This window comes from Anolis sagrei, chromosome 4 (assembly GCF_037176765.1).
Source record: "Anolis sagrei isolate rAnoSag1 chromosome 4, rAnoSag1.mat, whole genome shotgun sequence".
Lineage (NCBI taxonomy): Eukaryota > Metazoa > Chordata > Lepidosauria > Squamata > Dactyloidae > Anolis > Anolis sagrei.
This window is the reverse complement of record NC_090024.1, coordinates 173,842,414-173,857,974: the sequence shown is the minus strand read 5'-3', so window position 1 is coordinate 173,857,974 and position 15,561 is coordinate 173,842,414. Positions and strand designations below refer to the sequence as shown.

Genomic DNA, 15,561 nt, shown 5'->3' with positions numbered 1-15,561 from the left:
GTCACCTTTAAAACTTACTACAGTGATGATGAGAAAAAGCATGCTAGAGCAGTTAATTTCCATTACCCCAGGATACAAAAGGCAACTTTCCAAAGACAGTCTTCTCGCCATGTGATCTGCTTTCATCAGAAGGTTGCCTTCAATATGGGGAACTGCTAGCATATTCCTCTTTCCCTTGTGTTTACAATATCCAGGCTGGAAATATCTGAATATAACCACCGTCAAAAGATAGTACAATTTGATGCGATCAGAATAGTATTTATTGAAGACTCTCTGGTATTATAGGCTCTGAAAAAGCCACACTTCATACATAGCCTATGTTAATTGTTCATATTGCTGTACGCCCGTTTCTTCTATGATGCTTTAATTTACTTTAAGGGAGCGGGTTTGTTTTACATTGTCCTCAGACCCAGGTTTCTAGTCCTAATTAGCTAGACTTATAATTAGATTTAAGGAACTATTCTGCTAATAAAGCTGCTTACTTATTTCTTTTTTCCTAGTGTCGTGAGCCCCATTGATGGCAAATCTATGGAGTCGATCACAAGTGTGAAGATATTCCATGGCTCAGAATATAAAGCAAATGGGAAGGTTATTAGGTGGACAGAGGTGAGGAAAGCAAATGTTTTTGTATATTACAGAAGGGATCTCATCCTGACCTTGTATGATGCAATTCGTGCATCAACCCAAAGTCCAGCTACAAGAAACTGCTGTGAACCCAAGAAATTATAAGTTGCTTACCTGTAAGTGTAGTTTCCTGAGTAGTCACCTGTGAAATTGCACATATGGTATTTCCTGCGCCTGCGCAGTACAGCTTCGGAACCTTCTAGAAATAAAAGCAGACATTTTATGTCAAGGCCTGGCCCCGCCCTCCCTCCCCCCTCCCCTCTCGAGTATGTAAGGCCCAACGTGGGGCCAGGCCCCTCAGTTCTCTTCCGCCGTAAAAAACTGACAGAAGGCAGGGCATGACACTCGAGGGGAGGAAGGGCGGGGATGTGCAATTTCACAGGTGACTACTCAGGAAACTACAGTTACAGGTAAGCAACTTATAATTTCCTGTCGTAGTCAACTGTGAAATGCACATATGGTAGACTAGCAAGCTATTAACCGTGGATGGTGGGCGTCATGCCACCGCTGAAAACAAGACTGCTCTTCCGAATTCAGCCGCCCTCCTGGAAACGACATCCATCTTGTAGTGTGACACGAAGGTAAGTGGCGTCGTCCATATGGCGGCTTTACAGATGACCTCCAAGGGAACACCTTTCATGAAGGCAGCAGACGTCGACACCGATCTGGTCGAATGTCCTCCAACCTGTTGAGGCAACTCTTTCCCCGACAGCTGGCAACATAAACGAATAACAGACACTATCCAAGAGGAAAATCGCTGCGATGACAACGGTAGACCCCTCGTATCTTTGCGATATTTAATGAAAAGTCTGGGAGTCTTCCTAATTTTGGCTGTTCTTTTTACATAAAAAGCCAAAGCCCTACGCACATCTAGGAGATGCAACCCACGCTCCAAGGGCGTAGCAGGGTCCTGGAAAAAAGCAGGAAGCACAATCTCCTGCGACATATGGAACTTGGTTGCTATCTTTGGCAAAAATGCGATGTCTGTGCGTAAAACAACTTTGTCTTTGTGAAACTTGAGATAAGGTAAGTCAACCCGAAGGGCGCATAATTCACTAGCCCTTCGTGCTGACGTTATGGCCACCAAAAAGGCAACCTTCCAAGATAAATATGACCAATCCACTGTAGCCAAGGGCTCGAAAGGAGGTCTCGTCAATGCAGCTAACACCACATCCAAACTCCAGGCGGGAGCAATAGGGGTTACACAGGGTTTGGTGTTTGCAACTCCCCTCAGAAACGTCTTGACCAATGGGTTCGAAAAGCAGGAGGGCAAGCCATTCTTCCTCCTGAACCACGATATCGCGGCCAAATAACATTTTATAGATGAAGCCGAAAGCCCTTCATCCAATAATGAAACTAAAAAATCTAACACCAATGAAACAGGTGCCGTCTCAGGCTCAACATTCTTGCGCGCAGCAAAACTGGTAAATCTAGCCCATTTATATAAATAAAACCTTTTGGTGGATGCTCTATGTACAGCTTCAATTATGGCAAGAACAGGTCCAGATAATTCTGTGAGGGTGGTTACTGATCCGGCAGGATGTGCCAAGCCATAAGTCTCAGCTGTTGGACCTCGGGATACAAAACCCGGTCGTGTTGGGAAGCCAATAAGTCCGGTCTGTACCGAAGAGGAAGGAATCTGTTCCCCACCATTTGTAGGAGGGGCGCGAACCAAGGTTGCCGGGGCCACCAGGGAGTCAGAAAGATACAATGGGCCCTGTCCCTCTTGATTTTCACGATTACCCGCAGAAGAAGAGGGAACGGAGGAAAAGCATATACTAGTCTGTCCCCCCAGTTGTGGAGGAACGCATCCCCCAGACATCCTATCAATGGGTTCGGGTGGCAACGGGCGCAGAATAGTCTGCACTTGGTATTCCAATGAGTCGCGAATAGGTCTATCTCCGGCATACCCCAAGTTCTGAAGAGGTCTCTGGCCACCTCCTGGTTCAGAGACCATTCGTGGTGAGCCATGGGATTCCTGCTGAGAACATCCGCCAGGCCGTTGTTCACGCCTGGGAGATGTGTGGCTATGAGATGAATCCCTCTGCAAATGCACCAGTCCCATACCTTGACGCAGAGGTCTAACAGGGGTCTGGAGTGAGTCCCTCCCTGCTTGTTTATGTAGTACATCACCGTGGTGTTGTCGGTGAGTACTTGAACGACTTTTCCTGACACCACCCTTTCGAAAGACTTCAGGGCCCTGTCCACCGCTAGAAGCTCGAGGACGTTTATGTGCATGCTGGCTTCGTCTACTGACCACACGCCTTGAGTGATGAGGCCCTGTGAATGCACCCCCCACCCCGATAGGGATGGGTCTGTAGTTATAGAAGTGACCGGGCACGGTGGTTGAAATGGTAGGCCCGCACACACCCATTGTTCGTTCGCCCACCCCATAGGGATTGGCGGATATGGGCTGGGATAGACAATTTGGTGGAAGGGCTGTCGCAAAGAGGATTGAACACCGACAGGAACCAAAATTAAAGGGGCCGCATTCTCAATCTGGAATAGGTAGTAACCGCTGTGGTCGATGCCATGTGTCCAACAACACCTGTATTTGCTTTGCCGTGACCCTGGGAGATATTATAACCAGGGTAAGCAGCTCCAACAGGTTGGCAAACCTGTCCCGAGGGAGGTAGGCTTTCTGGGAAACGGAGTCCAACAGCGCTCCGATGAATTGAATCCGGCGAGTGGGCGTAAGAGATGATTTCTCCAGGTTGATGATCAGGCCCAGAGACTGGAGTAAAGACAAAATAACAGAAATATGTTGTTTTAATTGGCTCGGTGGCTCGGCAACGATCAGCCAGTCATCTATATAGGGGTAAACCGTTATTCCCCTAGTGCGAAGGTATGCCGCCACTACAGACATACACTTCGTGAACACCCTTGGGGCCGTCGAAAGACCAAAAGGTAAGACATTATAGCAATAAGCCATGTGACCCACCATAAAGGCTAAAAACCTACGGTGGAGGGACTATAGAGATGTGGAAATAAGCGTCCTTCAAATCCACCGTGGCGAACCAAGCCCCATAAAACAACAAGGGCATAATGGTAGTCAAAGTAATCATCCGAAATTTCTTTGGAGAAATGTGTTTATTGAGAGATCTCAAATCCATGATGGCTTGAAAGCCTCCATCCCTCTTGTTCACAAGAAAATAGCGTGAGAAGAAACAACATTGAAACATTGAAGGGCAAAGCGGTGAAATGGCCCCTTTGTTTAACAGGTTTTGAACCTCTTCACATAATGGCAAGGAGGCAGGTGTGGACACAATCCCGCCCGTGGGGGGAACATCATCGAACTCGATTCTGTATCCATTGCGAACTATGGAGAAGACCCACTTGTCATCGGTGATAGTAGCCCATGCATCATAAAACAACGATAACCTTTCATAAAACAGGAAGGGAACAGAAGGAACGCAACAGAGTGATACGGCCGGTAAAATACCGGGAGATGGTTCCGAGGGGTCACCTCCGTTTGGCCGAGGGCTACACAAATCCCCGCAAGCGTCAAACCCGCTTTTTGGAGGCAGGTTGGGACCTAGGCTTGTTCTGAAACGATTGGAACCTAGACTTGGTCGCATATGGACTCTTCCGGCCACCCTGGAATCTAGAAAAATTCGAATTATGGCCTCTGAAGGGGCCTGCGAATGAATTGGAAAAGTTTTTGCGGGAATTAGAAGAAGGCTGCCATCTAGACTTTGGCTGGTAAGTAGGCTGCCATGTATATCCGAATTTGCTCGCCGCTTGGTGAACCTCTTGCTTGCTCTTTAATTTTTCGTCTGTATCAGGGTTGAAAAGACCCTCCACGTGTACTGGGAGGTCCTCCGCTAAGGCTTTCCCCTCATCTGAAAGATTAGCAGCTCTAAGCCACGCGTGTCTCCTAACAGACGTAGTGGTGGCAAACAGATTCCCTGCCGCCTCGGCTAGGTGTTTAGCAAAATCTTTCTGGAGACGTGATAGTGCAATGGCCTTTGCTTGCAATGCTTTGGGCAAGCGCTGCTCCTCAGGCGACAATAAGTCAAAATAGGGTGCGACCTTTGTCCACAGGAAATTTTGGTAGCCGCTCATATAAGTTGCAAAATGGGCCATTGTTGTGAATAGCCCTGCGGACAAGTGAGCTTTTCTACCTAGGGAATCTATCTTCCTGCCCTCCCTATCAGGTGGTGTAGTCAGTGAGGCAGAGCCTTTCTGGCGCTTGGTTTTGGCCACCTCGGCCACCACTGTGTTTGGCCTGGGGGGATTGGAAACCCATTTCGCAGAGGATAAATCAATCTTATACAAAGCATCAACTCTTCTAGGTATTGCAGGTACCATAGGAGGAGCATCATCCGATACTCTGGCCAGCTTTAACAGGTAAGGTAATGGAGGCAAATCAGTGGAGGACACCACGTTCTGCTCGTCTGAGGGGAACATGGGGTCCTCCACATGCTCAGATGGCTCAGGAGCTGGTAAATCCAAAGCCTTAACCATCCTGCTGACGAGGAAGGCAAACTTGTTAAATTCAGGGGATCTGTCCATAACATCATCAGCAGTTCCAACAGGTTGAACAGAGTCAGGGGAGAGGCTGAGTCAGGGTCCTCCGTTTCAGGAGGCCTATGTTCAATCACATCCTGTTCATCCCCTATATTGGGGAGAGATTCAGTAAGCTGTAAAGCTCCACTGGCCTCTATTGAAGCTACTGGAGTGCTTTGAATGGGAGGGAGATGTGTAGAGGGCCCTCCCATACCTGATGCAGTAGAGGCAGGCAGGAACTGCTGCGGGGCAGGATTCACCGGATAGATGCTCAGAGGCCCCCGGGGAGGGTGGGAGGACACCGGTGGTACGCCCCCTTGTGCTGGCAGGTGAAGCGTCAGCTGTAGAACCCGGAAAGGGATGCTGATGAGACACAGGCGAAGGCAAAAAGATGTACTGACCCGCAGGGGAAAGTTGCCAGAAGCCCTGGAGAGGCATCGATCCTGCAGCTGGGCCCTCTCTGTAGACAGCATGCCGGGAAGAGGCCCTGGACCATCTAGACCGACGCCTCCTCCTCGAGTTCCCTGAGGAGGATGATGATGATGAAGAGGAGCGGCCCCTGTCCCTCGATGCCGATCGATACCGCCGGCGTCTAGAGCTCCTAGAGGAGCGAGAGGGGGACCGCGCGTGCCTGGCTCTCTTGGGGGCGCGCGGCTGCGGCTCCGTATCTTGGCTTCGCTCCGCTTACCCTCTGGATAGCTTCCTGGAGCCCGATAAGGCAGGCGAGGCAGATTGTCTCGGGGCTTCCCCGACGGAAGGGGCGGGCACAACTCCTGGCAGCGGAATTAAGGCCCCGCCCATGACAGGGAGGCCCGGTATCGGCCGCCCCAGCTGATCCTCATTCTCAGCGGCTTGCAGAGCTGACTCCTCTGTCGGTGCCCCGATCTCTGCCGACATCGGCAGGGTTAGAGCCAGCATCGCGGGGAAATCTCCCGGCGTGCTGGCAGCGAGCTGCGCATGCGCCGGGGTCCTCGGCTCTGCCTCCTCACTCAGCGTCGCTGCCAGCAGGGTTGTGGGCGCGAGAGGCTGCATCGATGGCGGAGGCGGCTGCAATTGGAGCATAGGAGCCACCAGAGGGAGCGCCTCCTCCCCTCGTTGAGCAGCGAGCAAACGAGTCGGAGGGGAGAGGAGGGCTGGCGGATTTCCCGCCCTTTTTGTAGGACTAATTGGCCGGGAAGAAGCTGAGCGACCATCTTGGTGTGCTCCCTCCTTGGATTTTTTAGTCTTCTTTTTGGCGATGCCGCCATGTTGGACTGATTTGTGGCCAGGTAAGTCAACGGACTTAGAAGGTTGGCTAGCCGCCATTGGGGGGAGGAGAGCCCTTTAGTAAAGGGCAGCCTTCAGCCTGGAGACCCTGTTTTTGCGGGTCTGGGGGGTGAAGGCCTGGCAGATCTTACAAGGCTGAGACAGATGGGCCTCCCCCAGGCAGGCGAGGCAAAGCGAGTGTCCATCAGTGTCCGGGAGGGTGTTGGGACACTGAGTGCACTTTTTAAACGAAGTAGTCGCCATAGTAAATCGTGCCTTCTCAGCTAACTAGGCCCGACTGGGTCCTGAAGCAGGACCCAAGGGATAGACAAAAGAGTAGTCACGAACAGTCCAAGGTCAGGGATACAGAAAGCAGGATAACGTAGGCCAGTCCGAAGTCAAAGAGCAGTCAAACAATTGAATTTCACTTAGAGAAAAAGGCTGGATATTAAATAAACTTTTTAAAAGTGACTGATAGGGATTGACAGTACCTCTGATAGCAGAATATTCTCAACTGAAAGGTAATATTGGGTTATGTGTTTCCAAGTTAAGTTAGCAAAGTCCTGATGCCATTCCAGGAAAGCTAGAAACCACATGAGATATGTTCACGTTTAACATTGGAATATTTTCTGGAAGTGAATGTATCCTTTCCTGTCATAGTCAACTGTGAAATGCACATATGGTATTTCCTGCGCCTGCGCAGTACAGCCTCGGAACCTTCTAGAAATAAAAGCAGACATTTTATGTCAAGGCCTGGCCCCGCCCTCCCTCCCCCCTCCCCTCTCGAGTATATAAGGCCCAACGCGGGGCCAGACCCCTCAGTTCTCTTGATCTGCCTTGCGATTCAGCTTGAGAAACTTCTAGTGAGTTACTCGTTACATCTCCCTATTTCCCGTGATATATTTAGAGGTGGCCAACTTGCTGTAATTATTGTGGCTGATTTTTTTTTTTGGTTTTTTGCCTTTCTTGATGCTACTTCCACATTCATAAACCTGATATCCATTTTTATTCTGAATATAATAATCTTTTGGTTTTAGCTGTGAAGGAAGTTTTGAACTGGAATGCAGTCTGTTGAATATTTAAAATGAATGAATTGGAAACATTGCTTGTATCTTTTAGTGTTCTCAAGTTGTAATAAAGCATAACTAGGGACTGTATATAAGAGCTTTTTTTCCTTTCAGGTTTTCTTTCTGGAAAATGATGATCAACATAATGGCCTAAGTGACCCAGCAGACCACAGCCGGCTGACTGAGAACGTGGCTAAGGCTTTCTGCCTGGCCTTGTGCCCTCACTTGAAGCTGCTGAAAGAGGATGGGATGACCAAGTTGGGTCTCCGTGTTACACTTGATGCTGATCAAGTAAGTAGAAAAACCAATTAATTCTGAATGGCACTTTCCTCACCTTCATCTAAAGCATACTTTTAATATATATATAACACAACTAAATGTGTAAGATTATGTGTACCTTTTAAGGAGCTGTGTAACCCACAACTAGATATTTCAAAAGTTGTCTTTTCATGAAATATAGCGCATCAGTGTTTCGGTTTGGGTTATGAAGATCTTTTAACAAATAGCAATTTCTGCAGTGTGATATATTTCTGTGATCTATTCTAGTCTTTCAAATTTGGAAATAATGTAGACTTTTGCTTGTGAAGGTCAGAAAGTTCAAAGTGACAATTAGGAAGTGATATGAGACAACGATTTTTGTCTTAAGTGTTTCATAGATAATATTGAATATATATTTCGATTTCAGTAGGGGATTGTGTCATTTGCTTTTGGAGGCCCCAGGTGGCACAATGGGTTAAACCCCTGTGCTGGCAGGACTGAAGATCCACAGGTCGCAGGTTCGAATCTGGTGAGAGCGTGGATGAGCTCCCTCAGTCAGCCTAGCTCCCCATGCGGGGACATGAAAGAAGCCTCCCACAAGGATGGTAAAACATCAAAATATCCAGGCATCCCTTGGGCAACGTCCTTGTAGACAGCCAATTCTCTCACACCAGAAGCAACTTGCAGTTTCTCAAGTTGCTGCTGACATTTAAAAAAAACTGCTTTTTAAGTATTGTTGCCATACTTGGATTGGCATGTGTGGCACTCATTACATATGTTCTAAATAGAGACTTATTTGAACCTAAATGTTACGTCCGGAATAAAGAAGTGTATTAATATATAAAGGTTGCTCACCTGTAACCGTATTTCTTCGAGTGTCCATCCGTGAAATTCACACCTATGGGTTCTCCCTGCGCATGCGCAGCAATCCGGAACTTCTAGAATATTTAATGAATTTTTAAATGATTATTTTAATGAATAAATGCAAGCTCCGCCCATTCCCCGCCCCCCCGGTATATAATCCCCAGCGTGCGCCTGAGAGGTAGTTCCCATAGCGCCAAATAGAGGCTAAAAAAGGCATGACAGAGGGGAGGATGGGCGGGTTGTGTGAATTTCACGGATGGACACTCGAAGAAATACGGTTACAGGTGAGCAACCTTTATTTTTTCTTCGTGTCCTCCGTGAAATGCACACCTATGGGTGAATAGCAAGCTACTGACCTGGAGGTGGGTCATGCCACGCAGGAAAAACAGTACGGCTCTGCCAAAGGCTGCATCCTTCTTGGCCAACACATCCAGTTTGTAATGTGATGCGAACGTGGATGGTGTAGACCACGTCGCTGCTCTACAGATCTGGTCCAGTGGAACTCCATGCAAAAAAGCTTGGGAGGTGGAGAGAGATCTGGTTGAATGCGCCACCACGCGAGGTGGTGGTTGCTTTCCCGCCAATTGGTAGGCTAGTCGGATCGTAGATACGATCCAAGAGGCTATGCCCTGGGAGGAGACAGGGTGCCCCATCATGTCTTTCCTGTATTTTAAAAAGAGCTTCGGCGATTTTCTATGAGTGGATGTTCTATGCAAATAGAATGAAATGGCTCTCTTGACATCCAAGGAGTGGAGAGCCACCTCAAGTGGAGAGGATGGATTTGGGAAAAAAGCAGGTAATATGATGTCCTGAGACATATGGAAGTGGGAGACTACTTTAGGTAAAAAGGTGACATCGGTCCGCAGGACGACCTTGTCATCATGGAATCTCACATATGGTGGGTCTGATCTGAGGGCCGTGAGTTCACTGGCCCTCCTGGCCGAGGTGATGGCCACCAGGAATGCTGTTTTCCAAGAGAGGTGAGAGATATCATTGGAGGCCATGGGCTCAAAGGGCGGCTTTGATAGCTGGGATAGTACCAGCTCTAGGCTCCATTGTGGGGGAGGGGGGGAGGCAGGAGGGTGGACGTTCTTGTATCCTTTCAGAAACAATTGAACCAAATGATCTTGGAAAAGGGACGGCAAGCCACGTTTCCTTCTAAAGGATGATATAGCGGCTATGTAGCACTTTACTGAAGAGAGGGAGAATCCTTTGTTGGAAAGGTGAACCAAGAAGTCTAGTACCACCGGGACGGGTGCCGTGGTGGGATTGTGTCCTACCGAGTTAGTGTATGTTGTGAATAGTGACCACTTGTAAGCATAGGATTTTGTAGTGGATGGTTTGTGAGCAGCAAGGAGTATGCGTGTTACTTCGTCTGATAGTTAATGTGGTCTGATCCTCCATGCTGTTAATCGGAGGGAGGGAAGGTCTGGGTGGAGAACGAGCCCGTTTTCCACCGAGAGAAGGTCTGGCAAGGGATTTAGGTGGAAGTATTCTTTGTTGGATATTTGTAGGAGTGTGGCAAACCAGTGCTGGCGTGGCCACCAGGGGGCAATCAGGACGCAATCCGTATTGTCCTGAATTATCTTGGCTATGACTGGGGATAGGAGAGGGAGGGGTGGAAAGATGTAGACGAGGTTCGGTGTCCATCGGAAGAGGAAAGCGTCTCCGAGACAACCTGGGAATGCGTGAGGGCGGAGCCTTGCGCAATAAGTTGGGCAGTGAGTGTTTATTGGGGACGCAAATAGGTCTATTGTAGGCGTCCCCCATTTGTGTGTGATGATCTGGAATTGGGACATGTGGAGGTGCCATTCGTGGTTGTTCTTTGTTGATCTGCTCAATGAGTCTGCCAGTATGTTGTCTTGGCCTGGTAGATGGATGGCCGTGAGGAAGATGTTTCTCTGAATGCACCATTCCCAGATGCGGGTTGAGATTGATGTCAGTATTTGAGACCGAGTTCCTCCCTGTTTGTTGATGTAATATTTGACTGCAGTGTTGTTCGTTACTATTTGGACTATGTGGTTGGAGGTGATGCGGGTGAAGGCTCGAAGGGCCTTCTCCACCGCCATCATTTCTAGTGCATTTATGTGGAAGTGGAGTTCTTGTGGGAGCCAATGACCGCTGATTTTGAAGTCTTTGAGGTGTGCTCCCCAGCCTGAGTTGGAGGCATCTGTTGTCAGGGACATGGATGGGTGTGGCTGTATGAATGGCATGCCCAGGCGAACATTGCGTGCTTTTGTCCACCATGTGAGGGAGTGGAGCACAATGTGTGGTGGGTGAAGGATTCGGGATTGTGGATCGTGGAGGGGGTCGAAGGCTCTGATGAACCAGTTTTGTAGAGGCCTCATCCGAAGCCGAGCGAAGGGGGTTACACTGGTGGTAGCTGCCATGTGGCCAAGTATAGACTGGATAGCCCATGCTGAGGCCTGTTGTGAGTGGATGAGGGAGAGAATAGCCTGTTGAAGTTTCGTGAAGCGGTCCTCTGGGAGAAAGGCTCTTTGGAGTGTAGAATCTATGATGGCCCCTATAAATTGGATGCGTTGTGTTGGTTGAAGATGCGATTTTTCGTGATTTACCACCAGGCCGAGATCCTGTAAAAGAGATAAGGTGTAATGAATATCTGTGTACAATTGAGACTTTGAAGTACAGGCCAACATCCAGTCATCCAGGTACGGAAAAACTGTTATACCTTGTTGGCGCAGGTGTGCGGCTACGACCGCCATGCACTTTGTAAACACCCTTGGGGCAGAGGAAAGACCAAAAGGTAGAGAATTAAACGAGAAGTGAGAATTTTGGACCGAGAAGGTGAGGAACCTTCGGTGGGAATGTCTAACTGAGATATGGAAGTATGCATCTCGTAGGTCTATTGTTGCTAGCCATGCGCCTTCAGGAATGAAGGGTAGTATGTTGGGAAGGGTGACCATACGAAATTTGCGTGGGGTGATGAATGTGTTAAGTCTGCGGAGGTCCAGAATGGGTCGGAGTCCGCCATCCTTCTTGTCTATGAGAAAATAACGAGAATAGAAGCAGGTGTTGGACGTGTGTGGGGATATAGGAGAGATCGCTCCTTTAGCAAGTAAGGAATGGATTTCATCCCATATGGTTTGGGAGGGTTGTGTGATGATGATTCTACCTACAAGTGGGTAGTCATGAAACTCAATTGCATATCCTCTATCAATTATATCGAGGACCCAAGCGTCTGTGGTGATGGCTTGCCACTGTGGAAGGAATGACTGTAATCTATTGAGGTAAGTGAGTTGTTGAGTGGGTGGTGGGGAAGGGGAGGATATGCTAAAAACGTCGTCTGTTGTTGTTTGACGATCTGGTACCACGGTACTGACCTCTTGAGGGAAGCGAAGGGCGTCTTGTAGCTGCGGTGGGCGTATACGGTCGTTGTCGTCCCCTGTAAAAAGAGGTGTTATAGGGCTTATTGTAGTATTGGGGGCGGTAGTAGTAGGAGCCCCAACGCTGACGTTGGTAAGTGTACGGTTGTTGGTCATATTTGTACACTGTCTGTTTCATCTCATGAGAGTGTTTCAGTTGTGAGTCAGTCTCAGGGTTGAAGAGGCCTGCTTCGTCCATAGGGAGGTCTTCAATGAGAGAGCGTTGTGATTGGGAAAGAATCGCAGCTCTAAGCCATGCGTGACGACGAAGGGCTACTGATCCTGCAATTAGTTTTCCAGAAGTATCAGCTGTGTTTCTTGCTAAGTCTTTTTGTAATTTGGCTAAGAGGAGAGCTTCCTGTTGGAAAGCTTTAGCTAGTGGTTGGTCAGTTGGTGGCAATAAATCCAGGTATGGGGATATCCTGTTCCAGAGAACAGTCTGATAGACACTCATGTAAACCCCATAATGAGCCATGCGTGCGAACAGGCATGCTGAGGAGTAGAATTTTTTGGCCATAGTATCTAGTTTTCTCCCTTCTTTGTCAGAGGGGGATGCTTGGTTTCTTTGTACAGGTTTTGGTTGAGCATCGGTCACCACAGAATTTGCCTTGGGCATCTTAGAGAGCCATGAGGCTGTGGAAAGATCAATACGGTATAAATTTTCTGCTCTTTTAGGGGTTGCTGGAACCAAGGCCGGGGCAACTCCTGTATTCTTTAGAATCTTTAAAAGAAATGGCAGTGTGGGCAATGTAGTAGATGTAGGTGTTTGTTGTTTAGTAGAGGTAAAGCATGGATCTGTAACAGTATCCGAAGGCTCAGGGGTGGCAAGATTTAGGGCTTTGGCAAGTCTTATCAACAGAGCTGAGAAATTTTTAAAATCTTCTAAGTGTTGGGGGGAAGGGTCAGGGTCTGGTTGGGGATCCTGAATCACTGGTGTGTCATCTGTGGATTGTAAGTCAATTGTGTCAGGTTCCAATTGGGGGGGCATGTTAGGATCCAAAGGAAAACTCTGGGGATCCAGCTCCTCTTGGGGATCTGGAGGTCGAGATAGTGTAGCTGAGGGAGGCTCACGTGGGGGTTGGGGAAAATTTGGATCAGGATAGTGGATAGGATGGGTTCCCCTGAATGAATCAGGGGGGGGGGGGTGGGTAGTAAAAAGGGTAAACAGGGAAGGAAGGAGGGGGAGGGTACATATGGTAAGGGTACTCTTGGTACCCATAAGGGTGTTGGTGCAACGGAGGCGCTGTGCGCATCTTCTTGGGAGGGGGAAAGGAGAGGGTTGAAGGCTGCCGCGGAACCGGGGATGGCGAGCGGCGGCGGCGTCCGGTGGATTGCGCCGAAGTGCTGGGCTGCCGAGGGGATGGTGATTCCTCCGGTTCCGGGGTTTGGGGAGGGCTGGGCGAAGGAGGAGGTGAGCTTTGAGAGGGCGGGAGAGGAGGGGGAGAGAGGGAGGGGTCAGCTGGAGGCTGCGGTTCCAGCTCCATGTGGTCTAAGAGCTCGAGGGGAGGAAGGTGGGAGGGATCCTCCATTTGGAGGAGAGTGGGAAGCGGTTCCTGGAGTTGCAGGGTGGAACCGGAGAGAAAAGGCACCTTTTGTAGCACAGGAGGACTCAAGGGCTGAACACCAGTGAGTTGCCGTCCCTTTTTTTGTTTGGTTGGTTTTTCTTTTGATTTAGCAGACCTCATGGTCTGTTTAGGTGCTTTAGCTTTCTTTTTAGGCGGCTCCCCAGTGGGAGTATCTGCCTGATTCTTATCCCGCCTATCCCCAACATGTGGGGAGGGAGGCTGGGAGGTTTCTTGAACAGGGGAAGATTGGGCGGGGATGGGAGCCGTTTGCGGGGCCAAGGCCCGCTCGTAAAGCAGCGCTTTGAGCCTGGCATCTCTGCCTTTACGCGGTCTGGAAGTAAACCCAAGGCAAATTTCACAAGTTTGGAGGTTGTGAGTTTCTCCCAAACATAAGAGGCATTTGGAATGTTTGTCTGCTTCGGGGAGGTTAGCCCCGCAAGCCGAGCAATTTTTAAAACATAGGGAAGACATCTAGCCTGAGTGGAGAGTCGTCAGTCGGTCCGTGGTCGGGCAAGGAGAGGTCCGGTAATCGAAAAAACAGTCCTGAGTCAAGAGTTGAAAAGAGTCCAAGAGAAGCTAAGAGAAGTCGTGGCAATGCTGCCTGTTTGGCGCGGAAAAAGGAACTACCTCTCAGGCGCACGCCGGGGATTATATACCGGGGGGGCGGGGAATGGGCGGAGCTTGCATTTATTCATTAAAATAATCATTTAAAAATTCATTAAATATTCTAGAAGTTCCGGATTGCTGCGCATGCGCAGGGAGAACCCATAGGTGTGCATTTCATGGAGGACACGAAGAAAAAAATCCTTTTTTTGCCAGCTGGTACCTTAATTGAGCAGAATTTCCATTGCAGGAAATCCATAAGTCTTAACACCCCTCCTAATAGTATCACTCCATGGTATTTATATCATGGACTCATTTTTGTTTCTTTAATGTGAAAACCACAGGTTGATTTATTAACCATTCCTTGCAAAATATTCTTCTCAATGACCATAACAGCATCTTTCTTTGTAGATTATGGTAGGGTTTCTTTTTAGCCCCATTTTCAATACCAGCTTTCTTTTGTGTTTGTTTCATCCTTGGATTTTCAAGAAACTTACAGACAGTTCAATACTGGGGTTTTATTCCTGAGCAGACAAGTAAAACCTTGTGTTTCCTTCTTACTGTGTTTTTCTGTAGGTTGGCTATCAGGCTGGGAGCAATGGTCAGCCCCTGCCTGCTCAATACGTGAATGACCTGGACAGTGCCTTAGTTCCAGTAATTCATGGAGGAGCATGCCAGCTGAGTGAAGGCCCAGTGATCATGGAGCTTGTATTTTATATTCTGGAAAACATCTCATAAGAGGACTTCATTTTCTGTTCAGACCTGTTCCAGTAGCAGTTGTATCTGAATCATTTGCACTTTAAAACTGGAAAATTAAGCTTTTTGTTGACACTATTATGAGGGGTGCAGGGGGGAGGGGGGCGTGAGAACAGTTGTTCCCTATTTCTGAATCGTCTATGCATTTGTTAACAAACAGGATCAGGGCAGCTTCTATACTTCAAAATGGCTATGCTATCTTTGCGGTTAATACACTTCTGTTACGGATTAGAAACATGACGGCCATGTTGAGACAAGGGCGGTCATGTATTCAGTGCTTAAACGGGTGCAGAGATCATGGGGAGAAAATAAAAGGAAACAAAATGTCAACATTTAGTGTGTTTAGATGAACCTATTATGAAGAAACAATCAAGACCTCCATTCTGACCTCATTATACTGCCGTTTATGGTTAATTTCTCTAGACATTAAAAACGAATCGTTTACATTATTTTGACCTGGGTATTGGTCAAAGTACCTCCAAGGTATGTCGGGATATTTCTATATTAGGTGTACAGAAAGAAAGCAGCATGACTGAGGGTCTTTTAAAGTCTGCCCCAAACAAAGCAGCAGTCTCTCTAAAAGCTATATGTAAATTAAGCTTGCCGTTTTGTGTGTATAAATAGGATAGTTTTACCTTATTTTTCCTTAACTGTGAAACTGTCCCTACTTCAGACTGATAGTGTGGC

At 48.2% G+C, this 15,561-nt stretch overlaps 1 protein-coding gene across 3 annotated transcripts in view; it reads left to right on the top strand.

The window, feature by feature from the left end:
• ZFYVE9 (zinc finger FYVE-type containing 9) overlaps nt 1–15,266 on the top strand; it is an 82,867-nt gene extending 67,601 nt beyond the window's left edge. For all 3 annotated transcript variants that reach the window (XM_067467883.1, XM_067467884.1, XM_060773506.2), the window contains 3 exons: nt 501–606; nt 7,560–7,736; nt 14,695–15,266. In XM_067467883.1, coding sequence (XP_067323984.1) covers nt 501–606; nt 7,560–7,736; nt 14,695–14,856 — 445 coding nt within the window. In that variant the 3' untranslated portion in view covers nt 14,857–15,266. The remainder of the gene's footprint in view (nt 1–500; nt 607–7,559; nt 7,737–14,694) is intronic.
• Nucleotides 15,267–15,561: the final 295 nt, after the last annotated feature.